This window comes from Myotis daubentonii, chromosome 13 (genome assembly GCF_963259705.1).
Source record: "Myotis daubentonii chromosome 13, mMyoDau2.1, whole genome shotgun sequence".
Taxonomy (NCBI): domain Eukaryota; kingdom Metazoa; phylum Chordata; class Mammalia; order Chiroptera; family Vespertilionidae; genus Myotis; species Myotis daubentonii.
The window spans coordinates 23,100,443-23,127,141 of NC_081852.1; the positions used below are offsets into that span (position 1 = coordinate 23,100,443).

Below are 26,699 nucleotides of genomic sequence, written 5' to 3' on the forward strand. Positions count from 1 at the left end.
ATGGCAGGAGTTCATAACTTAGATTCCATGCGTGGGCTTTCATGGGTCTAAGGATGCCCTGATATTATAAGTAAAACTGTGTGCAAATGTGCCTTTTGGGAAGAAAGGGTCCAGAACTTGAATCTGATTCTCAAAGGGGTCTGTGACCCTAAACATTTATCCATCGCAGCGTTAGGGGAAGCCGAAGGTAACAAAACAGGAGGAGGGTAGACCTCCGTCGGCCGAATCCCAGGCTGATGAAACCCACCAGAAGCCACAGCTGAGTCACGACAGGCACTGCTAACCCTCCTCAGCTGTAATCAGGTCTAAAATCATCCTGCTGAAGCCCTAGCTGGTTGGGCTCAGTGGATACAGTGTCAGCCTGCAGACTGAAGGATCCTGGGTTCGATTTCAGTCAAGGACACATGCCTGGGTTGCAGGCTCAATCCCCAGTAGGGGGCGTGCAGGAGGCAGCCAGTCAATGATTCTCTCTCATCATCAGTGTTTCTAACTTTCTCTCCCTCTCCCTTCCTCTCTGAAATCAATAAGAATATATTTTAAAAAATAAAAATAAATCACCCTGATGAGGAAGAAGACCTGGTCCCTTCCCTTCCGCTGTACCCCTCTCATGAGAAGACCGCCCTGGCCGCCCACCCTGCACGAAGCCTCCGCGTCCAGGTGGGAGGGACCCTCCAGAGCTTACTTCTCCATGGCAGCCACGTGCCGTGTTTCAATCTTGCCCTTAGTGTGGAGACTGGAGGACTTCTTGCCGCCAAACAGGAGGCCTGCCTTGGTCATCTTCACCAAGATGAGCCTGACGAGTTCGCCGAGGTACAGGCCGCTGATCATCTTCTCAAACCTACAATTTGGTGAGCAGGTCAGTGCCAGGAACGCCTCTGGTTATGTAGCATCCTTTCCCAACGCCGGAGCCTGAGCAGTGGAGGGGCTGCTCCCAGGTGAGGAGGCCTCGGTCCCCATCCCAGCGTGGGGTGCTCCCTCCTCACCTGTAGAAGCGGGGACTAGACTAGAGGAGACCTAAGATTCTTTCCTGCTCACAAAGCGCTTGATCCCAATCACCTCTGGCCATGGCGGTGTCATCCTCATATTGGGCGTTAGAATCTCAACTTCAGAGACTCGCACTGTCCCAATCACGCGTGACAAAGCCAAATTCAGACGCTTCCAGCTCCCACGCCATGCTTCTGTCCCCGAGAGAAAGATGCTGTGTCTGTGACTGGCCTCGGATAGCTAGCTCAGAGAGGTGCCACAATAATGTGGGTGACCTATCCCACCAGGCTGCCCACACCTGAGTCCGCATCCACAGAGCAATTACTAATCATTTCCCAGGTAAACTATTAACTAGAATGTTTATTCTCCAAATGTAATAAGATAGGAAATCAAGGACACCCTGTTTCCTAATCTATTTCATTATTTTAAAAAATTTAGCACATTGCAGAAGCAGAAGGCAACAGAAATCCAGGTTGGCTTTGAGGGAATGGAAATTATTTTAAGTGAAAGGGAGAGGGCGAGGATGGCCAAGTCCCTGGGCCAGGACTGCTCCGCATCTCCCGGGAAAGGGGGGTGTGCTGGGGAGCAGGTGCATCCAAAGCAGGAATTTACTTTCCAGGTGTGCAGTTCTGTGTTTAAATATTTTCTAGGAATCTAGGAGGTACTTTTCACCAGGCTTCTTGGAAAAATGGTTTGATCCCAGGGCCAGGGCTGGGAAAAGACACCATCTTCTTCTGGGCCAGGAGAAAAAAGGTGATGGGAACAGGTCAAAGGATGTGGGGACCACCTTGTAGGGGATTCCACTGGCCAAGTGTGAAAAATTTGAACATCAAAATAAATAATGATGGGAAGAAATTATAAACCATGAAATAAAACAATTCTACGTGTCCATATTGGTCTGACTAGATCAATGGAGGGGATAAGAAAGCTCTTTCTCACAGTGAAATAACAATGAATGAACAGAGGAAATGATGCATTGGAATTCATCCATGGATGCTGAAGCTGGAAAACGAAGGTTTCATGAGAAACAGGATGTTTCCATAATCCCAAACATCCCTTCCCCAGACATGCATTCCAGAGGGAATCATGGTAAACCTATGGTGGAGAGGCTGTTGCACCTCCCCTTAACCAGGGGGTTCAGGTAGCATCACCGGTAACTGAGCAAACACGCGCCTCCAGATACACAGCACCGAAGAGGACACGTGTCCGGTGGGAAGTTCCTGCCAAAAGCCCATCACCAGAACCTAATCACAAGGAGACATCAGACCAACCCAGACTGAGGGACATTCCGTAAAATAAATGGCTTTGTGTGCGTCAAGATCGTGAAACACGGGCCGAAACCGGTTTGGCTCAGTGGATAGAGCGTCGGCCTGCGGACTGAAAGGTCCCAGGTTCGATTCCGGTCAAGGGCATGTACCTGGGTTGCGGGCATATCCCCAGTGGGAGATGTGTTTCTCTCTCATCGATGTTTCTAACTCTCTATCTCTCTCCCTTCCTCTCTGTAAAAAATCAATAAAATATATTTAAAAAAAAAAAAAAAAAGATCGTGAAACACAGATCCCACAGAAGTGTTCCAGATGGAAGGAGGCTCACGAGGCCCGCCAGAAAACGCAGTGTGTGATCCCGGGTGGGAGCCTGGGCCAGGACCACTTGTTTCTTTTTGATGAAGGACATTAGTGGGCCAGCTGGTGAATTCTGAATCGGTCTGTAAATTAGATATCGAACTTATTACGTGTTGATGCCCTAATTTTGATCATTATACTTAGTTTATGTAAGAGAAGGTACTTGTTTTCAGGCAATACACTCTGACGTACTGAGGAGTGAAGGGATGTTATGTATGCAACTTAGTCTCAAAGGTTCAGAAAAATAATTTTACACAGACGTGTGTATTTTATATGCATAGAGACATATACACACAAACACACAGAGAATGTTACTACTTAGGAAATCTGAATGAAGGGGAATTTCATATGATATTCACAACTTTTCTATAAGTCTGAGATTATTTTTTTTTAAGTTTAGTTTTTTTTTCATTCAACACTTAATGAGTTGCAATAATGTGTACGTGCAGGCAGGAAAGAGAAGCTGCGTGGGCAGGCTGCCTTCAGGGAGTGCGGCGTGTAGACAGCCTGAGGCAGCCCCGGGACCTCCACGGCAGGAGGTGTGGGGTGAGGGCTGAGAAAGGGCCGGGAGCCCGAGGCTGGGAGGAGTCACCAGGTGCTGTGGGCCAGGCCCCCGAGGCAGCAGCGTGTCGGGAGCCCTGGAAACACAGCGAGGCACTTGGCTGATCCTGCTTCCTCGGGCTGCACTGGTCCGTTGGTGGCCACTCACCAGATGCACCCAGAGGTCAAGACCGGAGCCATCTGGGTCGCCCTGCCTCGCACACACATGCTCCACGCACACAGACCGAATGAGGCGGAGGCAAACCACTGCACATCCTTGGCGTCACTTCCCTCATCTGCCCCGCGAAACTGAAATACAGACCTGGCCTCACACACTCACTGGGACGGGTAACTAGTCACAACTGAAAGCCTCCCAGGCATCAAGTGTCCCCGAGGGACTGGGTGTTTCCTGGTGCCCATGCCCAGACTCCAGCACGGGGCGGGGGGCGGGGCACTCACAGCTGCTTCCCCGGGTTGAGAGAGCCGAGGTCCAGATCCCGGTCGAACTCCGTGCGGATGTCTTCCAGGGCCCCGTCGTCCCCAAAGGCCCCCCACTCGGTGTTGATGCACATCCTCCCCTCGTCCCCTTCCACCAGGTCGATGTTGCTCATGTCCTCCATGTAGCACGCGTTGGTGCCGGTGCCTGAACAAGGGGTCAGAGGGAAGATGCACAGATGGCAGGCTCCCCGCTGGGCAGGCTGAGAGCTCTGACCTGCCCGAGCTTTAGACCTGAGAGCTCTGGGATCCACCGCACAGCCCTTAGACCTGAGAGCTCTGGGATCCACCGCACAGCCCTTAGACCTGAGAGCTCTGGGACCCACCTCACAGCCCTTAGACCTGAGAGCTCTGGGATCCACCGCACAGCCCTTAGACCTGAGAGCTCCGGGATCCACCGCACAGCCCTTAGACCTGAGAGCTCTCAGATCCACCGCACAGCCCTTAGACCTGAGAGCTCTGGGACCCACCTCACAGCCCTTAGACCTGAGAGCTCTGGGATCCACCGCACAGCCCTTAGACCTGAGAGCTCCGGGATCCACCGCACAGCCCTTAGACCTGAGAGCTCTCGGATCCACCGCACAGCCCTTAGACCTGAGAGCTCTCGGATCCACCGCACAGCCCTTAGACCTGAGAGCTCTCGGATCCACCGCACAGCCCTTAGACCTGAGAGCTCTGGATCCACCGCACAGCCCTTAGACCTGAGAGCTCTGGATCCACCGCACAGGCCTTAGACCTGAGAGCTCTCAGATCCACCGCACAGCCCTTAGACCTGAGAGCTCTGGGATCCACCGCACAGCCCTTAGACCTGAGAGCTCTCGGATCCACCGCACAGCCCTTAGACCTGAGAGCTCTCGGATCCACCGCACAGCCCTTAGACCTGAGAGCTCTCCGACCCACCGCACAGCCCTTAGACCTGAGAGCTCTGGGATCCACCGCACAGCCCTTAGACCTGAGAGCTCTGGGACCCACCGCACAGCCCTTAGACCTGAGAGCTCTCAGATCCACCGCACAGCCCTTAGACCTGAGAGCTCTCGGACCCACCGCACAGCCCTTAGACCTGAGAGCTCTGGGATCCACCGCACAGCCCTTAGACCTGAGAGCTCTGGGATCCACCGCACAGCCCTTAGACCTGAGAGCTCTGGGATCCACCGCACAGCCCTTAGACCTGAGAGCTCTCGGACCCACCGCACAGCACTTTTGATGGGGGCTGGTTCCCGCTGAGGCAGCAGCTGGCGAGCCGGAGTTCATGAGGAAACCAGCTGACATGCCAAGCCTGCACTTACTTCTCGGTGTGCTCATGGTTTGCTGTTGTGAATGAAGTCGGTCCTGAAGTCAGTCCCTAACGAATATGTATGAGCTGACAAAGCACATTTGCAAAGAGGAGGATGAGTTCACCTAACCTGATATATTTTGAATTACCAACCCACAGTAATTTTTCACCCCCTTCCCTCAGCTACCTAACCTCTTCTCTATTTGGTAGTAAAAATATTCTTTATTCACGACCTGCCACACATTGTTCCCCGCCTACTCTACATCCTTGTCGTTGACAGTGATTAGCTATCACATAAGAAAGCAAAATTTCATTATTCCAGCACACACGCGAGGATTGGGGGAGTGACTGCCGGTGGGCACCGTCTGTGTGGGACTTATTGGGGTGATGGAATGAAATGAAATGAAACAGGAGTGATGGTTACAAAATTGTAAACTTACTAAAATGTATTGAATTGTACTGAAATGAGAAAAGTTTTATGCCTCAATAAATCTACTTTAAAAAAAAGGAAGCGTCTTCCTGGCCGGCCCTGTGGTGTGAGGATTTAAACGCCAGCACGAGAAGCAAGAAGGCAGAAAAGCAAGATGCAATGCAGCATCGGGGCACACGGTCTCAGGGAAGCACGGACGCTGTTAGGCATGGCCCGCACCCCGCACTCCGTCACAGCGCAGTGACAGCGGCTGAGGGACATGCCGGCCCACGCTGAGGCGCGGGCTCCAGAGACGGGGGAGGGGGAGGCGGATCAAGCCCCTCAGGGGTGAAGCTCCTGCCCGTTGGGAAGGTCAGGCTCAGGAGAATGTAGTTAGAAAGTAAGGAAAAACCATGCAGAAAACTTCTTCCAGCAGCAGTAAAGGGATGGGGAGGTGGAAGGGCATACCCAAGAACAGCCTATAAATCCCATCCATTTGGCTTCAATTGTCCCCCAGACAGCCTTCTCCCGGACCCTCCAGGAGAGCCCTTCCCAGCTCGGGGACCCACCCCCTAAAGACCTCACTGCCCACCACCCCCTGGCCCAGGCCTCCACCACGTCTCACCTACACAGTGCAATGGTCTCCTGGCCGGTCACCTTGCTTCCACTGTTGCCCCCAATAGTCAACTTTTCACACAGCCCCCAAAACGAGCTTTATAAAAATGCGCACCCCACTTATCCATCCCCCCAGCATCCTCCAGTGCCTTCCTGTCTCTTTGGGGGCAAAAGCCAAAGACCCTCCATGACTGTGTCTGTGACCTATGCCCGGTCCCGTCCACTCTCTCCAACCTGAACACCCGACTACTCCCAGCCTCCATTCACCAGATGCAGCCGCCATTCCGCCTTTCGGGGTGCCTCCCCGAGCACCCAGACCCAGTCCCATTCAGAGGCCAGAGGCGTCCTCTTTCCTTTGCCAAGGACTCGCCTCTGGATCTTACTTGGCTCCCTCCTCCTCGTTGCTGAGGTCCCTGCTCAAATGTACCCCTCAGAGCGTCCTCACACTCACTCTCGGTCACCGCCCTGCTGCATTTTCTTCCTCACAGTCAGCACCACCTGACATGATCTTACTCCTTTAGGCCTCTTTGGCCCTTCACCCACCTCCCCACGGAAAGCCCCATGAGCACAGGGACCCTGAGTATTAACTCACCCTGAGCACCCAATGCAGAGCTGGGCCTGACACACAGTAGGCACCCAGCAAGCACTTGTTGAGTGAATGAATGAATTTTTCATTGTCCTCTGTTGTTCCTCCTAAGCAGAAAGCACCAGTCCCCTTCCCACAGAATTTGCTCAGAGTTTGCTGAAACTAAGCTCCACCCCAGCCCCGTACCCGCATCCCCAAAACGCAAGTCAGATTGAGTTACCAATGATGACTCCAACTTCACAGGAGGGGTCATCATAGGCACAGGTCATCATGGTTCCCACGGTGTCATTGACCAAGGCCAGGATATCCACATCGATGTCCTGTTGGAACGCAAGCATTAGTGGGTGGGAAGGGAGTGTCATCCCTCTGTCTGACCGCACGGAGAAAGCAAAAGCAGTGAAGGGAACTGTTGGGATCCCTAGATCCTGCCTATGGGGCCTGCCTGGAAGGAGCAAGGCCTTTGTCAAGGTCAGGGGTCTCGGTGGGAGCTCGTGGGGGAACCCATGCTGCTGCTGTATGGCTGATGGCCCCTGTGCCGAGGAAGAGGAGGGACAGGCCACCTGGACTCCAGCCCTCGCCTGAGGGACCCTGAGCAGAACATGTCTGTCCTGGAAGCAATGGTGTTCTCAGGAGGAGATACTCGAGTCCTCAGCTGTGGGCAAGTCCCCACCCGGTTTCTCATTCCGCCAAGTCAACCTGGGTTACTGCACCACATTCCCCAAGGTTCGAGGGAGTGTTTTAAAGTAAAATGAAAACAATAAGAGAAAAACAGACTTCAAGAGAATACGATCACAGCTTTAAAGAGAATAAAAGATGGAAGGGTTCACATCAAAACAGTCCTCTTGCTGTCGGGGTGACAAATCATCTGGGTTCACTTGTGTGCTTTTCCACTGGCAAGGAGCATGCCTTGCTTTTGTGGTTATAACATTTACTCAACAAATAGTCCGGCTAAGAGAGCGTGGAAAGTGGTCTAGAGAGCCGGACTGGAAAAAAAAGTATATTTTAAGCCTCAGTGAGAGGTAGGAGTTGGAGCATCACACACAGCAGGGGATCTAACCAGGACCCCTGAGGGGCTGTGCAAATGGGGAGGTCCCTGGGCAGTGGGGCCCACTTTCAACAGTAACTGGAACAAGGTCCGCAGACCAAGGCTCCCCGTGGGTTTATCCGAAGTGCGGCACCTGCATTGCAGTGAGACCTCCCCTGAGGGCGGTTCCTCTCCCTGTCCTCCTTCAGAGGCAGGCACCCTGTGGCCCGCCCTCAGGAGACGGCTAGGACTGGGAGCTGAGCAAATTCCTACCTTGTGGTTTTTCATGGCCTTGGTTAGACAGCTCACTACATCTGTGCCCTGAACTCCCCGGGCCTTAAACTTCTTGGTCCATGAAAGCAGGACACCCTGGGGGAAAAATTCAGATCCAGTCAAAACAAAGAAGGTGTTCAGTTCTGAACATGAGCTGCAGGGATTGTATGCTTAAAGTGCCACCCCCTGTCTTCTCTTCTTTAAGCTGCATCACCCAATTCTTTCAGTATTTCTTCAGAGGCCTTTGCTAATATTTAAACACTAGAGGCCCAATGCACAAAATTCCTGCAAGAGTAGGCCTTCCTTCCCCCCAGCTGCTGGCACCGGCTTCCCCGCTCTGGCACCCGGGACCCGGGCTTCCCTTGCAGCCCTGGCTTTGGCCAGAAGGACGTCCAGTCTAATTAGCATATTACGCTTTTATTATTATAGATCTTTATCATTCCCATCTGAGCAGTTTGGAACATTACATGCAGTGGCAGAAAGAACGATGCTAAAGAGTCAGGACACTTGGGCTCAGGGACATTGGACAAGGCCCTTAACTCTCTGACCCTCAGTTTACTCACCTGTAAAATGGAAAGGTCACTTCCCTGCCTGTCACAGGAATGCTCTGATGGAAATGCCTGCTGTGTGGCTGATACATATGTGTGCAGAATGTAAGGTTTGCCAGCTCCACAAAACAGGACTAACATGGCGTTGCCTTGCAGAACTCCCTCAGGAACTTAATTGCAACTTCGAAAAATGGTTCTCATTTTGCATTATCAATGATTTGCTTAAAATTGGGTTTCCCACGAGTTTCATGTCTAAGCTGGCAAAAAAATCATAGAATTTTTCCGGCTGGACGAGACCGTGGAGATGAAGGCCACACAGTTGAGCGTAGCTGAGCCCAAATTCACAAACACCCTGACCACATCTTCCCACCCCCCTCAGTTTGTGGATAAGGAAGCTGAGACTTAGAGGAGGGAAATCACTCTAGGTCTCACAGGGAGTGAAGGATAGGGCTCAGACGGGACTCCCAACGGGCGACCTGGCTTTCCCCCGGCACCACAGCGCCGCCTAGCGGCCACTCTCCCTAACTTCTGCCTTCACATGCTAGGTCAGCGATGGCGAACCTTTTGAGCTCGGCGTGTCAGCATTTTGAAAAACCCTAACTTAACTCTGGTGCCGTGCCACATATAGAAATTTTTTGATATTTGCAACCATAGTAAAACAAAGACTTATATTTTTGATATTTATTCTATATATTTAAATGCCACAAAGAAAAATCAACCAAAAAAATGAGTTCACGTGTCACCTCTGACACGCGTGTCATAGGTTCGCCATCACTGTGCTAGGGTAACATCCCTGCCTCACCCAAGACATTGAGGGGCGGCGGCCCCACCAAAAAGGTGCTGGGACAGCGTGGGGCCTGCTGGGGGGAGGGTACAGGGAGGAGTGGGGAATAAATGCTTGTGATGGACAGTTGGTGGGGAAAAGCAGTTCATAGAACTATATTTTTAAAAACTACATATACAGCATAACATCAATATTTAATATGGACGTGACGGGAGGGAAAACCCACAATCTGGTAGTGGGTATCTCTGAAGATTGGGATGACAGGTGATTTCTATTGTCTTTTATTATTAGAAACACACAGAAACTTCTCTTCAGCTAAGGCTTTTCTGTTCCCTCATTTTTAAAAAATGAACAGAGCGACCTTCTCCTTTAATTCCCAGGCCCTGGCGTCTTTAATCATTTTCTCGTTCCACGAAGAAGCCCCTCAGCCAGACCGCCTCTTGAAGGCCCCCCGCCCACCTCCTCTGCACGTACATGGCCGCTCAGACCTCCTTCCCCCAGAGCCTGTGTCTTAGTGTCACAAAGCCGGCAGCTGCGGCAGAATCATGGCTCGAAGCTGTGCCCACTCAGTTATTACTGTTCATTCATCTCCTGGGTAAAGCTTTTCTCCCTGACCTTCGGCTTCACTGAGAGGCAGTTGGGAGGACATTTTATAAAATACAAGTAATTCAACTTAACTCTGATGAGAAAAAGCAGTCCTCACTTCCTTGATATAATCAAGCACCCTTCCCTAGTTTAAATGTCACTTGAAAAATCCTTATTGGAATATGAGACAAATGGGTCGAAAAGCTTTCCTGGCATTTTAAACCAAGCTCTAGAGCTGTGTCTTTCTGGAAAGGCAATTTGATCAGGAAGGTTTTGAGCTTGGGCTGAGTCCCCTTTGGCTGTGTGGCCTCGGACAAGTCTCTTAACCTCTCTGAGCTGCAGTTTTTCTCAAATATGAAGTGAAAATAATTATATCTACCTCAGATGATTGTCTTTTATTTTAATGAGATAATACACATAAAGAGTTCACATAGTACAAGATATAGTGTTAAGCCCTAGCCGGCTTGGCTAAGTGGATAGAGTGTCAGCCTGCAGACTGAAGGGTCCCAGGTTCGATTCCGGCCAAGGGCACATGCCTGGGTTGCAGGCTCAATTCCCAGTAGGGGGCATGCAGGAGGCAGCCGATCAATGATTCTCTCTCATCATTGATGTTTCTCTCTCTTCCCTCTCCCTTCCTCTCTGAAATTAATAAAAAAATCTATTTAATTAAAAAAAAGTTATAGTGTTAAAATCCGAGGAACAATGTTTATTATTATTATTGAAAGTTCCTAGAGATCAACCAAAGGAATTGTATGCATGCATATAAGCATAACCAATGGACACAAGACACTGAGGGGTAGGGGAGGCAGGGGGAAAGGTCAAGGGGGGGGGGGGGGGGAGGAGACATATGTACTACTCTTTGTAATACTTTAAGCAATAAAACAAAATTTAAAAAAAGAAAGAAAGTTCCTGTATGAACAAACCATACATTCACCCTTAATTACCAAGAAAATAGGCAAGCTCTGGCTTGCCTATTGGTTCAGTTGGTTGGGTGTCATCCCATTACCAAAAGGTTGCTGGTTCGATTCCCAGTCAGGGCACGTGCCTGGGTTGTGGGCTTGGCCAGGAGGCAGCTGATGGATGTTCTACTCCCATATTGATGTTTCTTTCTCTCTCCCTCTCCCTTCCTCTCTAAAAATAAAAAAATAAAAATAAATTCTAAAAAAGAAAGTATTCAAGTTTGGTTCTCAGTCAAATGACCTCCCACAGAGCTTGAGAATTCTCTTCCTTCTTCCTGGGTCTCTGTTCCTGAGCTTGGATCAGAGGGATTGCGCTGTTCGCTGTTCGGTGAATCCAGTCTCCAGTCCTGACTCCTGGCTCCTCCTTCCACTTCCTCTACTGACCCCGGCACCTCTGCTCTTCTAGCCAGACAGGGATGAAACAGAGCAGAGCTCCGCTGGCCTCTTCTAACATCCCCCGAACCCTTCTTCATACTATTTACCCCACCCTTCCTTCATAATATAACAAAAAAGTAAACTTCAGTCCACGCCCGGTATAGATAGATGATGGCAATTTCTCATTTAATGGAATCGAGTAAATGACTGATGACACCTTTCAATTGTCAGATTGTGATCGGGGCGCCATGAAAACCAGGACGGAGCCAGAGCCTGGGGCGGAGAGGAAGAGCAACACAAAACAGTGCCGCCCTCCAGAAGCATCGCAGAAACGGGGACAAGGTCCAACGCGGGGAGAGAAAGTCCCACAGGGACAGCCGTCCTCACCTGCAGCGACCACTGGGCACCAGGCACAGAGCTGGGCGTTGCAGGTGTTTTGTCTGGGCTTTGCCTGGCCCGGCAGGTAAATACCATGAACCGTGTTTTACAGATGAGAACACCAGGGGCTCAACGAGCCAAAGAATGGCCCAGGCAACACAAGTTTCCAAACAGTGATTCAAAGCCAGGTCTGTGGGACGTGAAAACCCATTTCCTTTCCACCCTCCGTCACCCAGAGTCAACAATATCAAACGAATCCCTGGATGGACAGGCTGTGATATCTAGGTGGTCCAGGAAATGATGGTCAGCTGGGGTCACGTACGGCTGGTATGTGCCGCAGGGGATCATGGGCCCCCACCCAGACAGGTGTGGCCCGGGAAGACCTGACTCTTGACCGTGACCCCTGGCCCCAGATAGTTTATTCTCCTTGTACATGGACCTTATTTATTTTCACAGATGAACATAAAATTGGGTTTGACATCTCCCTATTAAATTGAAAATTGGAGGCACATGGAGATGAATTGCCTGAGCCCTCAGCAGGCTGGTGGCCCAGCTGAGACCACATCCCAGGTGAGGTGTCTGCTGGACAACATGGTCACCCCGGCGACCCCACCTCGACCCTCCTCCTAAGGGTGCAGAGGTGAGAGATTCCCTGAGCCTTGCCCCTCTTATCTCAGACCTGCAGCATCCTGATCACATGGGAACCTGTTGGGAATGCCAGTCTAAGGCCCCACTGATTAAGAAGCCCCGCTGGGGCCCAGAGCCCGAGTGTAACGAGCCCTCCAGCAGATTCTGAGGCAACCGAGGTCTGAGAACCACTGAGCTAGGGGGAAAACCGCTTCATTCCTGTGCTGTGCCCACGTGGATGTAAAATCAAGGCAGCACGTTAACCAGTGCTCTGCCTCACATTTTCACTTCATCGTTTACAGGAATAAAAAGAAAATAACAAGCAGGAGAATTCCTGCTGGTGCCCCCTGTTCCCAGCCTGACGCCTCCACGTTCTCCAGCCCCGAACTCCACGCCCGGCGCAGCTTCTCCCCTCCCCAGCCAGGCCTTACCTCCTCCAGTTTAGTCTGCCAGCAGGGAAAAGAGAAGGTCATGCCCAGGGGCAACTTCCTATGCGTCAGCCCCTTGGTCTTCATGAAGTCTGCCAGACAGTCAGCCACGTATTCGAACAGCTGCAGAGGAGAGAAAGCACAGGACCCTGGGCTACAGCGCAGCCGCTCACAGACAGGCCCCCCCGCGCTCCACAGAGCCCTGCGCCGCACCTCCGCGCCGTTCCCGCGGATAATTTCATTGGGTGTTGGGTAGAACTGACTCTCCATCTGGACCTTTTGTTTCCCCTCTTCAGAGACTTGCACCTTCAACACTCGAAACTTAGATCCTCCAAGATCCAGGGAAAGAAACTCCCCATTTTCTATTAAAAAACAAACAAAAAAGTTTCAGATATGGAGGGTCTGAAAACATGGCAAGATGTGCATGAGAAGTTGGACAGGTAAGAAATATCACGGAGTCTCACAACCACCCCAGGTGTGAGCTGGGTGTCACTGTGCAACTCACTGGGGCTGCAGAAGTGCAGCCACTGACCTGAGCCCTCCCAGTAAGGGGCAGAAAGGGAGGAGGAGGAGGGGGAGGAGGGGCAGAAAGCGGGGAGGAGGGGGAGGAGGGCAAAGAGGGGAAGGAGGGGGAGAAGGGGAAGGAGGGAAAGGAGGGGAAGGAAAGGAAGGAGGGGGGGAGGGGGAGGGGTGACCCAAGTCTCTCAGGGCCTGCCCACTCTTCAGGCAGGTGGTAGGAGAGGTGGGCCTTGAGGGCGGGGCCTATTCTAGATAAGGCATGGAGGGAAGGGAGGGGGAGTGCAGGGAAGAGAAACAGCCCCATACAAGCCTCTGTCTCAAGGGCAGAGGCAAAATGCTCCAGGAGGGAAGGGAGACAGGGACCAAATGATGGCCCTTAAGGGCCAAGGATGCTCAATATTTGGGGCCAGAGTTGCTTCCAAATGAGAAAATAACACCACCCAGCCCAGCGCAAGGCAGATGCGATTAATAAAAGGGGAAATGACAGCCCCTCTTGACGACTTCACCTTGGGATCCAGACAGAAGTCCTGCCCAGGACCCTGCCAGTGTCTTCAGCATCAGCCGCAGCTGTGGGATGAGAACTCTGGTGTGCAGACCTTTGAACCAGCAAGCCTCTCTATAAAATCGCCTGAGAAGTGGCTGCATGTGCCCGGCATGTGTCATGATGTATGCCGAAGGCACACGTAAGTGAAACGCCGTGCCCAGAAACCCAGGCCCCCAAGTGGCCTTGTTTGTGCCATGTGACCCCCGGCCTGGGAAAATCTGACTCCTGACGGTAGCCCCTGGCCCCAGCTGGCCATTCAGATTCACTCCTTGTGAAATAGACACAGAGGGAAATTGCTAGTCAACTGACGTGTTGCAATAACACCACTTTTAAGGCACTTTTGTAAGAACAGCCCATTGCGGCTCCCTGGCTGATACACTGGGACTAAAGCTCACACAGGCCACCCGTCTCGGGTGGGTTCGGATGAAAGGCGCGGGCCCCGCAGTGGGAGAACTCAGAGGGATTTCTCCGGAAACTGTATACATTTCTGAAATGCAGGCCTGAGGGATCAGCAGAGTTCTGCTTGTTGGTGAGGAATCATGAAATGCCACCACCAGCTCACAGAGTTACTGGGACAACATTCTGGAGACTTTGAAACACCCCTGCCTCACCTGCTCCTAATGACCCTCAAGTTGGTGAGGACAGGAGTGCAGTGGACGTGCCCAGGCCTCTGGGTGCAGGGACCCCCTGGAGCAGGGTCAGGTAAGGGCTATTGAGGAGACAGGGAAGAGCACAGGTGTGTCTCCTGGCCTGAGGAGGAGGGGGTGTCTGAAACTTGGTCAGTTTCACTTGCAAACCTTCTGGAAGGCACATCCGGCCACAGGCTCCAGACCATCCAAGGCCACTTTCTGATGCCTCTGGGGACACACCTCTGCAGGAGGAGCCCAGCACAGGAAGCCAGGGGGACTTTGCCCTGGTGCCTCCCCCCACACACCCCATGACTCAGGTGCTTCTCCGAGCAGCTGGGTGACCCGTCAAGGACCACAGTCCCCTCGGCACTCTCAGAGCCAAAGTACCAGGAACCGGGCAAGATTTCAAAGCAGCACAGTCTCTCTCCAAAACTCATGCTCCTCCGGGTGGTACACTGCCCACCCTACGCACCCACCCGCCTGCCAGGGAACAGGTCTCTCTCATCACAGCTCCCAGGGCCCCTCAAACGGCAGAGCCTAACGACTTTGACTCAGGCATTGTCCCAAAGGGGCCCAGAACCTGGCTAGTCCAATCACAGGCCCTGAAGGCCCCCAACCTTTAATCCCGGATTCTTCCAGAGCCCAAAGCCCCCGCTGGAACTTGGTTGGAGCACTGGGACCCTGACACTGGGGAACCCCTTCGGTCCTCGGTATCTCATCTGACCACGGGGTTCTTGTGGGGACTGTGTGAGACAGTGAGGACCAATGGAGGTGCCTGGCAGACACCAGTTCCTTCCTCCTATGGCTTCCCAGAGGCTGAGAACGGAGGAGTGTATGGAACCTCAAAGATTCCTTCTAGAGGTCTCTAGGGTAAGCAAAGAGAGGCCCACATCCTAATCCCCGGATCCTGTGGATACATTAGCATGGCAAGAGGGGATTAAGGTTGCAGACAGAATCAAAGTTGCTCATCGGTTGAGCTCAAGGTTGGGAGATCATGGATGATCTGAGGGGCATCAGGTAAATCACAGGGTCTTTAAGTGAGGAAGAGGCGCAAGGGCGAGTCAGAGACATATTGGAAGGTGCTACGCTGCTGGCTGGGAGGTGGAGAGAGGCTGGAGCGGGGAATGCAGGAGCCTCCTGCAGCTGAGAAGGCAAGGGACAGGCTCCCTGCTGAGCCCCGGAGGGCACTCAGCCCTTCCCACACCCTGATTATGGCCCTGGCGACCCACTCCCACTCTGACCTCCACAGCTGAAAGAGAATAAATTTGTGTTGTTTCAAGCTGTTAAATATGTGGTAACTTATTACAGCAGCAACAGAAAATGTATACAGAGGCCACCTCCTTCATTTTACAGATAGAGAAACTGAGAGTATACCTTTTGTGAACGGCCACTGAGGAACAGCAGAGCTGGGCCTAGAACCCAGGCTTCTTGAATATCATCATTTAATATTCTTTCTACTACGTCGTGGCATCTTCTAATATTTACTATTAGCCTAGAGACTCTGGATGCCTTGGAGTGAAATAATACCAAGGAAGGAAATGCCATTTATATGCAGTCAACAAACATTTCGGGACCCAGTATGCACCAGGCACTGTGCGAGGTGCTCAGGACACTGGGAGACTCGCACACGAAGCAGGTGGCAGGCACCGAGCCCAGCATGGGGGTGCTTCCCAGGCGCAGGCAGGGAACTCTCCACTGAGAGAGAAGAGCTGAGCTGGGGTGCCCCAGCTGAGATGTCCCGGCAGGAGAGGGAGCAGAGTGTGTGGAGCTAAGGGGGCAGAGAGAAAGGGAGGCACATTTGAACCTTGCTTCAAATCTTTTGGTATTGAGTGTGACTAAGCATAGAGCGTCGGAGGCGGGGCTGATGTGGAGAGGGCTGAAGAGGTAAGTCAAGGCACAGGAGCAAACTTCAGGTCCATCGGCCAGGAAGGACCCAGGGGGATCAGATCCCTGGCAGCCCCAGCCCCTCACCTGATCTGTCCGGAATAGCCCTGACAAAGGTGGGCAGCATCTTCACGGAGGCGGTGGGGTTGGTGTCCTTCCCCAGGCCCCTCTGCATCTCAGCCTGGAACCGCGCCATGATGTCCAGAAGGGTCTCGTCGGAGAGCCGCATGTGATACAGGAACCTGTCCACCTGGAAGGACAGGGGTGGCCAGGGGTGGCTGCTGCACATTCCCGCGCCCATGACCCTGTCACAAGGGGACCGCTTAGCGATGCGGATCCTCAAGCTGGAGACAAGGAAGGGAGCTGGGAGAACAGAATGGAATGGAAGGCTGGGGAGGGGGGATTTATTCCTCCAAAGGGCAAGCTTTGAGGAAGAAACGATTCCCCCATTTTTCTGATGGGGCAGTGGAGGCACAAAAACTAAGAAAGGTTCAGGGTTTCTAATTCCCAGTTCCGAGCCCTCACCACTGTCCCATTGTCTCTCCTCTGGAAAAGACTAGCTATAGCTAGAACCTGGGACTCCTACACGCGGGAGCTTGCTTTCAGCCAATGATGACACTACATATCCAAACATGTTTCCCTTTGTTTACGGGCTGCCAGGAAGCTCAGAGCTAAATTCAGTTTCCAGATGCACTCTCTAAAATCTAGTCCTTCACATCTCCGTTGTTGTTGGGGTTTTTTTTTTGGGGGGGGGGGGCGGGGTTGGGGGGTGTTTTTTGGTTTTTTGGTATCGCAAAGGTGGAAATTTATTGGAGAACAAGTATAGACTCCCACGCAAGAAGGGGGAAGAGTCCCACAGAACGGACTCCCATGTGGGTGGGGAGGGGGAAACGGTCCCCTCCCATTGTTTTTAACTGAGGTTATTCTAATTAAGATGTTTAATTTCTAAAGCCAGCTCAAATTGCCCTGAGTCTGTTTATGATACCACTCAGGTAACCAGGATCCCCCAATGGAGGGAAGTTATAAAAATCACTGGTTCTGCTCCGTCCACTTGAAGGTAACAATGTCCCATCAGGAATGGCAGAACAGCGCAGCTGGTGTGGCTCGGTGGTTGAGCATCAATCCATGAACCAAGAGGTCACTGGTTTGATTCCCAGGTAGGACACATGCCCCGGTTGCAGGCTTGATCCCCAGTAGGGGATGTGCAGGAGGCAGCCCATCAATGATGTTTTTATCTATCCTTCTCTCTTCATCTCTCTCTAAAATCAATAAAAACATATTTATAAAGAAACAAGAATGGCAAAACAGCCTCCTCCCTCCTGTGCATCATGTGGTGGGGCAACCTGGGTCCCCAAGCTCCCTGGGGTGGATTACTGACCGGGGCAGGAAGAGGGGCAGTGGCATAGGCGCCTGCACTTGCCACCCCTACTTTGTAGACTGAGCGGCCTCTCTGTCCGTCCAGGTCACAAGACTTGATCCCAGCAGGTTTCTGGACAAATTGCCCTCCCACACTTTCATCTAAGGCTAAGTACGTGCTTGCAGCCTACAGAGTACTTTCACGTATGTCCCTCACCTGCTCTCCATGGCGTCCCTTGAGGAAGTGCTTTCACGTATGTCCCTCACCTGCTCTCCACGGCATTCCTTGAGGCGCCAGGTGAGGCAGGAATCCTAGCCCCTACTGAGAGGAGGCCTCGCAGGCTCAGAGCCCCTGAGCAGCTGCAGGTCCGTGGCAGCCCTGGGGCTACAGTGCAGTCCCCACGTCCTCACCACATGGCCTGGTTTTGCTTCACAATTTCGTGCAGGACCACAAGCCCAACAGACTAATTATATCAAGAGTACAAGGGCCACATGAACCTTCATCGCAGGACAGGTGCCCAACCATCAGATAGGCCTCGAGGCCGGCATCCCAGCTCAGTCGGAGCCAATACGGACACCAAGCCAGTGAAACAAACCACGGCCCCAGGGACTTGGAGCCAAAGAGAGGCCAGAAAACCCTCAGGGGCCGTTACCAGAAGAGGACAATCGGGCTTTCAGCGTGTTGAGAAGACAGGACGGAACCAGGCCACGCTTCATTAAGGACTTCCGTTCGCCCGGAGTCCGTTCATGACTAATTGGTTGGCACTGCCACGCACATGGGAAACCAACAAAAGGGACGTGACCCGGGTAATTGGGGCTTGGGAAGGGTGCGACGTGCACAACAACCACAGGGCCTCCTTTATCGCCCAGGGCCCCTCGGGCAGTGCCCCTAAGCCTATTGCTCATTTTTGCTCAACCTCAGAGAACTTCTCTGGGCACCCCAGGCCATCCCTCCGTGTAAGCAATGGTTCTGAGGCTGTTTGGGCCATTTGCAAGCTACAGTTTAACCATCACCGAGGGCTCTGGGCTACTTACTGCTCCTGCTGCTCCTATAAGTTAAAGTTAGGACAGAAAGAGTGTCAACTAAGAACAGTTTCTAATTTATTCAGAAGGGAAGAATGAAACATAGATGGGGGGGGAGGGGGGAGAAACCTTGTATTTTAGACTCAGATAGGAGACTTTGGGCCTGTGTGACCAGGCATACATGTTTCAGGCACTGAGGGAGGCGCTTAGGTGGCAGTAACCAGGCCCACTTTGGAATGACTCACAAACTAGACATGGGATATCTTCTAAACGAAAGAGCCAGCAAGCAGCACGGAGGAAGAGCAAACTTAAAATGTAAGCTCAGAGCTTAGGGAATGACAGATGGGGGAGCTGCAGGGAACTTTCGTGACCACATAGTCCAAAGGTCCCATATTAAGAATCAAGAGTCATAAAAAGCCCTAGCTGGTTTGGCTCAGTGGATAGAGCGTCAGCCTGTGGACTGAAGGGTCCCAGGTTCGATTCCAGTCAAGGACACATGCCAGGGTTGTGGGCTCAATCCCCAGTAGGGGGCGTGTAGGAGGCAGCCAATCAAGGATTCTCTCTCATCATTGATATTTCTATCTCTCTCCCCCTCTCCTTTCCTTTCTGAAATCAATAAAAGTATATTAACAATAATAAGTCATAAAAAGGTTCAACTCTTTGACTCAGTGATTTCACTTCTGGGAATCCATCCTTAGGAAATAATCCCAAAGGTGGAGAACATTAAATACAAACGGATGTTTATTATAGCAATTTTTTAAAATATTTTTTATTGACTTCAGAGAGGCAGGGAGAGGGAGAGAGAAACCTCAGTGATGAGAGAATCATTGATGGGCTGCCTCCTGCACACCCACTATGGGAATCAAGCCTGCAACCCGGGCAAGTGCCCTGACTGGGAATTGAACCATGACCTCCTGGTTCATAGGTTGACGTCACTGAGCCAGTCATTTTTTAACTGTTAAAAAAAAATATTTTTGAAAATAGCCTGTCCAACAAAAAGGGAAAGTTATGGCATAGCCAACTTGATTAAATATTAGATATTAAAATAATCATAAAGAAATGGAGAAATGTACATAAGTGGTTACAATCTAACAGTAAGTGAAGGACACACGACCAGAATTGTATGTACAATATAAATGTAAAAACATCTGCTGTGAGAAAAGACTAGTCGGGCTTCCACACACAAATACAGCTGTGAGGGGGGTGGGATTAAAGGTGACATTTCCACTTTTCGTAATGTTGACTTTCTAAACTGTAAAAAGAACACTTTGAAAATCTAACCAGTCCTTTTCTTTGAGTGGGCAATTTACGGGTCAGTGACCAGGCCCAGCCCAATGTTATCTGTAGGTCAAATAATGTCAATATAGCCCTAGCTGGTTTGGCTCAATGGATAGAGTGTCAGCCTGCAGACTGAAGGTCCTGGGTTCGATTCTGGTCAAGGGCACATGCCTGGGTTGCAGGCTCCATTCCCAGTAGGGGGCGTGCAGGAGGCAGCCGATCAATGATTCTCTCTCATCATTGATGTTTCTATCTCTCTCTCCCTCTCCCTTCCTCTCTGAAGTCAATAAAAAATATATTTTTAAAAAAAGAAAATTTCTAAAAAAAAGCGTCAATATATTGAAGCTATCAGAGTAGCCTGCCTTCCTTCCCTTCCCTTTCCTTCCTTCCTTCCTTCCTTCCTTCCTTCCTTCCCTTCCCTTTCCTTCCTTCCTTCCTTCCTTCCTTCCTTCCTTCCTTCCTTCCCTTCCCTTTCCTTCCTTCCTTCCTTCCTTCCTTCCTTCCTTCCTTCCTTCCTTCCTTCCTTCCTTCCCTCCTTCCTTCTCTTCCATCCATTAGCTTGTATTTTGTTTCTGTTTTAATGTTGGTATAGGGAGTTTTTAAAAAATTGTTCCAGGGTCTGAATAGAAACCCTAGCAGCAAGTGGGGCTCAGGATCTTGGCAGCTCCAGAGGCAGGAAGCACGGGGATGAAAGAGGGGACAGGCTACCTGCCGGGAGTGGGAGAGCCTGTGCCTTTTGACCAGGTGTGTTTCCGGCACATGGAGCTGTGTTCTCAGAGCTGTGACTCATCCTGGCAACCCATAAACCAGCCTCCCATAGACTCCTGACACCTGGGGAGTCACCAGCTTAAGGTGGCTAGAGAGTGTTCCCGGCTGTCCCTTCTCAGTCACTCTCGCAAGCTCTCTCGCCTCCCACAGGGCGGGGAGGTCAGCTCCGGGCCTTGACAGAGGCTGACCCTCCAGCAGAAGAACGGGAACCACCCAGTGGAGGCTGCGTTTCCACTCAGAGGGGCCTCCGGGGCCTGCCCGGGGCTGTGGACAATCAGACTGCCTGATTCGAGGCTGTAACAAAAGATGAACCACCACAGAGGCCCAAGGAAAGGAAACTCATTTGCAGAACCACAGGTTCAAGGTCCAAAGACTCCCCTTGGGGCGCGTTTCATCATTACTGAGCAGGTAAGAGCAGAAAGTGAAGTCCTGAGCAGGGCTGCCTAGAGCGTCCCACCTCCCTCAGAAGCCATAAAGGGCTTCATGAATCTAAGCAACGAGTGAAAACTGGACAGGTTAAACCTGGTGAGTTTATCATATTCTAACATTTGCTATAACCTCGAACCCAACTCTCTAATGAACAGGATGTTGGAAAAGCCCAGAGGCATCGGGGCACCAGGGAAAGGATGCAGGAGGAGGGAGGAGCCAGCCCTTCGGCTTCGTCCCCAGCACCACCTTAAATACCTGGGTGACCTTGGCTAAGTCCACCTGCGGGGAGGACTTCCTTGAGCTGGTGGCTGGCGTGGCCAGAGTGACAGGTTGAGTTCGTGCCAGCTGGGAAAATGCTGATGGCCCCCAGGTGAGCCTTGGCAACTTTTAACCAGTCACCTTGGAACGAATTTTGTAGGCAGGTTTCTTGGACAAAGTGGCCTACCACTGGCAAACAGCACATGCAAATAAGTATTTCAATGTCTGTACATGAAACCTCACATCCCTCTGGTGCCTTCCTTCGATTCTTTCAAGCACATGAAAAGTAACATAAATTCCAAGTTCTCGACGTTTCTTTAAGAATGACTCTCCTTTCCTTTTACCCTCGCCTCTCACACACCCCTTACCCCAAGCCACTTAGACGGGGACTGAAGACTCTCTCCTCATCCCCTTCCCATCGGGTATTCGCCAGGAAGCTCTGAGTGAGATCCAGGCTCCGGACAATAGGCAATGTCCTCTTCCCCCTCCATGCGTGTTTTACTGGTCCTGTGCTCCCCGTTTTCTAATAAGCTCTCAATCCCCACAGGTGTAGGCAGGGATCCGTGTTGTCGGTGCAGAATGAGACCGCTCTCAGCCTCTGAGTCCTTACCTTCTTGATCTGATCCTCCTTCAGCTTGCTGAAGTAAAACGCCATCAAGTGCACCGCAAACATTTTCCCCAAGTGTGGTTTCTCCTGAGGTGGTCAGACTTCTGTGCAGTTGGCTCGCTGGTCTCCAGAGTGCTGCCCACTTCCAGTTCGGGCTGGAGGCGCTGGGGAACTGGGTCTACAGATTAAATACTTCCAGGCTGCTTCGTTCAATGACTAAACTTTGCCCCCTCTCTCTGGTCCCTCCCTCCCAGCACACTTGATTGTCTAATAGGAGCCTCAGGGTGGCAGCTGAGGGCTGGTGGAGGCAAGCAGGGGCTGGGTTGCTTGACTCTGACATCTCGTTGCTAAGCAACACTCTCAAGCCAGTGCCCCACCAAGCCCCCTCGGCTGAGGAAAAGCTTCTGAGGAGTTGGGTGTTAATTCCAACTTTCAACAGCTGAGCTGCTCTGCAAATGTCCACGCCCAGGCTTTCCTCTTCAGCCCTTTTCTCCTCAACCCCGCAGTGTAACTCTGTGACTCTCCGCTCCTTTGCAGCACTATCTTCATCAACAAAAAAATATTTACACTAAACATTGTCCTGGCAGGGAGATTTCAAGAATGTTGGAACAAATTCTTCCATTTGTGATAGATCAGATCTCTTAGCTAATGGTCCATGGTAATGGAAAATAATCGATTAAGGTTTGTCTATTCTCAATGTTAAGCCAGAAAACCTTGATTTCACAGGTAGTGACCCAGAAAAAAATACGCAAGAGAAAGAATGAACTGAAGTCATCAGTACTCACTGGGAAGCTGCTGCCAGAGAGAAAAACTGAAGTTAGAGATGGGAAGCGTCTCATAGCATGAAGCTATTTGGTCATCTCACTCATCATACTTGAGAAAGACCCAGAAAGGGGCCTTGCACTGGTCCCAGTCATTGGTCAGCTAACAAAATCAGTAACAATAACAATGGTGTTAACAGCAGCTAACATGGATGGAGCACTCACTATTCACATTTCTTAGATGAAAACACTGAGGCCCCTAAAGGTTAAGTGACTTACTCAAATTCGCAAAGCTTGTAAATGATACAGTGAGGACTTAAACCCAGGAGTTCGATACCAGGGCTCAACTCTTAACTGATACGTAATGTTGCCTCTGTTCTTTCTCCTGGCAATAAATGCTCCACTGATAACTGTTAGTAGCAGCAGAATTCCGACTACTTGGGAAACTAAGTACAGACATGTCATTTCAACAGGGTCTTTCCAGTGGGAGAAAAGGCGAATGAAGAAATTCTTGACCATACTTCCCAAATACTAATGAACCGCTTCCTAAAATTAGCAACTGACCAGATATTAATGAAGATCAGCTGGGCACCTCCACCTCAATCCTACCTCACCTCTCCTCCTCAATAGAAGGGAAGATCAACCAAAGGACTTGTATGCATGCATGGAAGCCTAACCAATGAATACAGACACCAGGGGGGTGAGGGCGTGAGTGGGGGGAGGGTAATGGGGGGGGATAAGGACACATATGTAATACCTTAATCAATAAAGAAATAAAACTACAAGAAAAAAAAAAAAGAAGGGAAGAAACAGGCCAAGGTTGCAGGTTGGGTCCCCAGTTGGGGTGCATGCAGGAGGCAACTGATTGGTTACTCTCTCACATCGATGTTTCTCTCTCTCTTTCTCTCTCTCTCTCCCTCTCTCTAAAATCAATAAATACTTTTTTTTTAAAGTATGGCACCAACTGCCATTGATTTATTCAATACAGGGACAACAGGTTACAATGGCTAGTGGACAAAAGGAAACAGAGCCATAACCAAAGATATCTGCCATCTCCTTGTGGCTTGTGTGCGCCAGGTGGGTAGCCTTTGGAATTTTAGTGGCAAACAATACAGCTGATTTTTATCTGTTACCTCATTCTGCTTTTTTTCTAAGCAGATTGGCATCTTCGGCATCTACATTATATAGGTCCGAGTTAGCCTACTAAATCAGGACGCTTAGTGATTATAATGATCACATGCATTTGGAGTCATCCAGCTCTGCCCCCTCACTGTAGAATAAAGACAAAAATAATTCAATTATTTTACCATTTCTTGTCTGATTATCCTCACCCTTATTAAAGCTCTATGTAGCTGTTCAAGGATATCTGGGTGTAAGCATACCTTGGATTCAGATGGGTGGCACTGTGACATTTCAGTTAAAGTGTGTTACCCATCTGCCCCAAATCTTCCATGTAAGAACGGAAATGCTCTCACCTCTACACATGTCTGTGTCCGTGCAGCCCCGCCTTTGGCAAGGCCTAAAGAAAATATTTGCTTTCCTTTAAACACTGAGCAGGTGAGAGGACTAAAAGTCCAATAGAATTTACCTATTTAGCAAACACTTGGATAGTGTTTACTAGGTGGTTTCTAATATTAATTCCCACAGCAACTATCATTCTCTCCATTTCACAAATGGAGGAACTAAGGCACAGAGCCCAACATGGTGGAATAGATACTTAAATGTGGGTGGTCTGGCTCCGGAGTCCTGGCTTAATCACCATGCTGCTGACGCTCACTGACCTGGATGCAAAGCCAGGGAACCATGGGACCTAAGCTGGACACCCAGCCCAAAGCTGGCAGCACAGTGGCAAGTGCACAGGCCCTGGGCTCCCACTTTGGCTCTGCCATCCTTGAAGTAGAAGGCCCAAGTTCATACCTGTACAGGGTTCACAGTGACCTCAGTGGGAGAATGAGAGTAAATGAGACCACATAAGGGAAGGCATATGGTCCATGGTGGGCTAGGGACCCCTTATTAAAATTGCTACTTCCTCTCATCCCATTTGGTCCTTTAGGATAAGAAAAGGCATGCAGCCGTTTAGTGCATTCAGTAAAACATAACCATAAACCATTAGAGGTACCAGTTCCATTTACTGGAATTATAGAAACAGTTAGGAATTTTATCAATATTATTTTCCTTTACTAAAGAAAATAGAGCTTGGGTTCTGCCCCATATTCTTTTTAAGGATAAGTCCAAAGTTAAGTTGTCCAGAAGTCAGTCTGACCTGCTGGTATTCCACTTGCTGCAAAAGAATGAGAAACACAACCTGGCCGGCGTGGCTCAGTGGTTGAGTGTTGACCTATGAACCAGGAGGTCATGGTTCAGTTCCCCGTTAGGGCACATGCCCAGGTTATGGGCTCGGTCCCCAGGAGGGGGCGTGCAGGAGGCAGCTGATCAATGATTCTTTTTCATCACTGATATTTCTCTCTCTCCCTTTCTCTTCCTCTCTGAAATCAATAAAAATATTTTTTTTAAAAAAAAAAGGAGAAACACATTGTCAGAAAGCAAACTTCCATAAACGTCAATGTAGAAACTTGCAAATCCTGCCAACAGTGACAGTCACTGTTATGTCTCCATAGGAGCAACCACGTATGAAGCAAAAATGTTAACCTTGGCAAGTTTCAAAAGAATGGTACTGATCATTTTTTTAAAAAAAATATTTTCTTGATTTTTTTACAGAGAGGAAGGGAGAGGGATAGAGAGCTAGAAACATCTATGAGAGAGAAACATCGATCAGCTGCCTCCTGCACACCCCCCACTGGGGATGTGCCCGCAACCCAGGTACATGCCCTTGACTGGAATCGAACCAGGACTCTTCAGTCCGCAGGCCGATGCTCTATCCACTGAGCCAAACCGGTCAGGGCCTGATCATTTTTTTATAGGTTTATTCCTAGCCCATGAAAAGACAGGGAATACTCATGGGGAAATCAATTGCACACTTTTAAAAAAATCTCAACTCTGTTGTACATCAAGAGCTGTATTGCCAAAATACATATCAAGGAAAGACAAATCATACCAGGAAATGTGGCTTTTTAACCTTTTTCAGAGTAATTATAATTGCACAAAATAGCAAATTTCTAAAAGCAAATGAAACGTCTGGTTAAACATGGCATAACCCCACTGAGACAAAGAGAAATGAAAGGGGTTAAGAGATCTGAACGTAATTTTGGAAGACAGAAAGCCAGCAGGAAAGGAGTGGCGCAGCAGAGGAGCACGGACGCCTGTGTGCCTGCAGGCGGTGACCTGCTGAGGAGCGAGCAGCGGTATCTGTAACTCTAGAACGGCTCAGGAGCCGGAGGCCCAGCGACCGCTGAAAAGCGAGAGGCAACACAGAGCGAAAACAGGAGGCTGGCCAAAAGTCTCTATAAAAAAGCAGGTAGGCCCCAAGCGTGCCCCTCAACCTAGACCAACGAGTGACCACCACTCCCACCCCTGCAGGAGGCTGTGTTTATTCTCTGGGGAGATGGAACCCAACAGCCTCTGGGCTTGGGACCATTGGGACCGTGGGAAGTGGAGTGAGGCACAAGACTGCAAATAGGGCCACAAAGTGAAACCTTCAAGCTGAACAATGAGACCCCAAACCACTTTTTTCTGTCTGGTTTCCACCAGCAGACATCTGTGTACATCACCCACTGGGAGGAGTTAGGGGACCCATTTTCCTCTGTAAAACAAAATGGCCTCAGATATGGAAAAGGCAAAATTACAAAGGTGGTAAACAGATCAGTGGTGGCCAGGGGGTTGGGAGGAGAGGGAGGCTGAATAAGCAAAGCACAGGTAAGTTTTAGGGCAGTGAAACTATTCTGTATGGTGCTGTAACCATGAATACATGACACAATACTTTGTCAAAACAATTAATCAATAAAAAAACCTGTCTAAAAACCCATAGAACTTTACAGAAAAAAAATGAACTTGTATGTATGTGAACTTTTAGAAAAGTTATTTAGATCAGAGATGTAATACAGACTGACAGAAGAACCGAACTGTACTATAAATGTATGAAAAAGCCTCGTTGAAGAGGATGGGAAGATGCCGACCTAACCATCTTGGAAAGGAGGGAGCGCACAAGACTAAAGGCAGAAGGAGCTACACGTAGCGCTGT

At 50.4% G+C, this 26,699-nt stretch overlaps 1 protein-coding gene across 2 annotated transcripts in view; it reads right to left on the minus strand.

Moving 5' to 3' along the window:
* The window catches only part of HKDC1 (hexokinase domain containing 1), a 41,790-nt gene extending 19,766 nt beyond the window's left edge, over positions 1 to 22,024 (minus strand). The window contains exons 1-9 of one of the 2 annotated variants that reach the window (XM_059662506.1): positions 21,804 to 22,024; positions 21,191 to 21,361; positions 16,169 to 16,331; positions 12,719 to 12,867; positions 12,509 to 12,628; positions 7,822 to 7,917; positions 6,745 to 6,844; positions 3,606 to 3,789; positions 683 to 838 (exon numbers count right to left, since the gene is read on the minus strand). In XM_059662506.1, coding sequence (XP_059518489.1) covers positions 683 to 838; positions 3,606 to 3,789; positions 6,745 to 6,844; positions 7,822 to 7,917; positions 12,509 to 12,628; positions 12,719 to 12,867; positions 16,169 to 16,310 — 947 coding nt within the window. In that variant the 5' untranslated portion in view covers positions 16,311 to 16,331; positions 21,191 to 21,361; positions 21,804 to 22,024. The remainder of the gene's footprint in view (positions 1 to 682; positions 839 to 3,605; positions 3,790 to 6,744; positions 6,845 to 7,821; positions 7,918 to 12,508; positions 12,629 to 12,718; positions 12,868 to 16,168; positions 16,332 to 21,190; positions 21,362 to 21,803) is intronic. The other variant, XM_059662505.1, reaches the window with a different exon arrangement.
* Between the last annotated feature and the right edge of the window lie 4,675 nt (positions 22,025 to 26,699).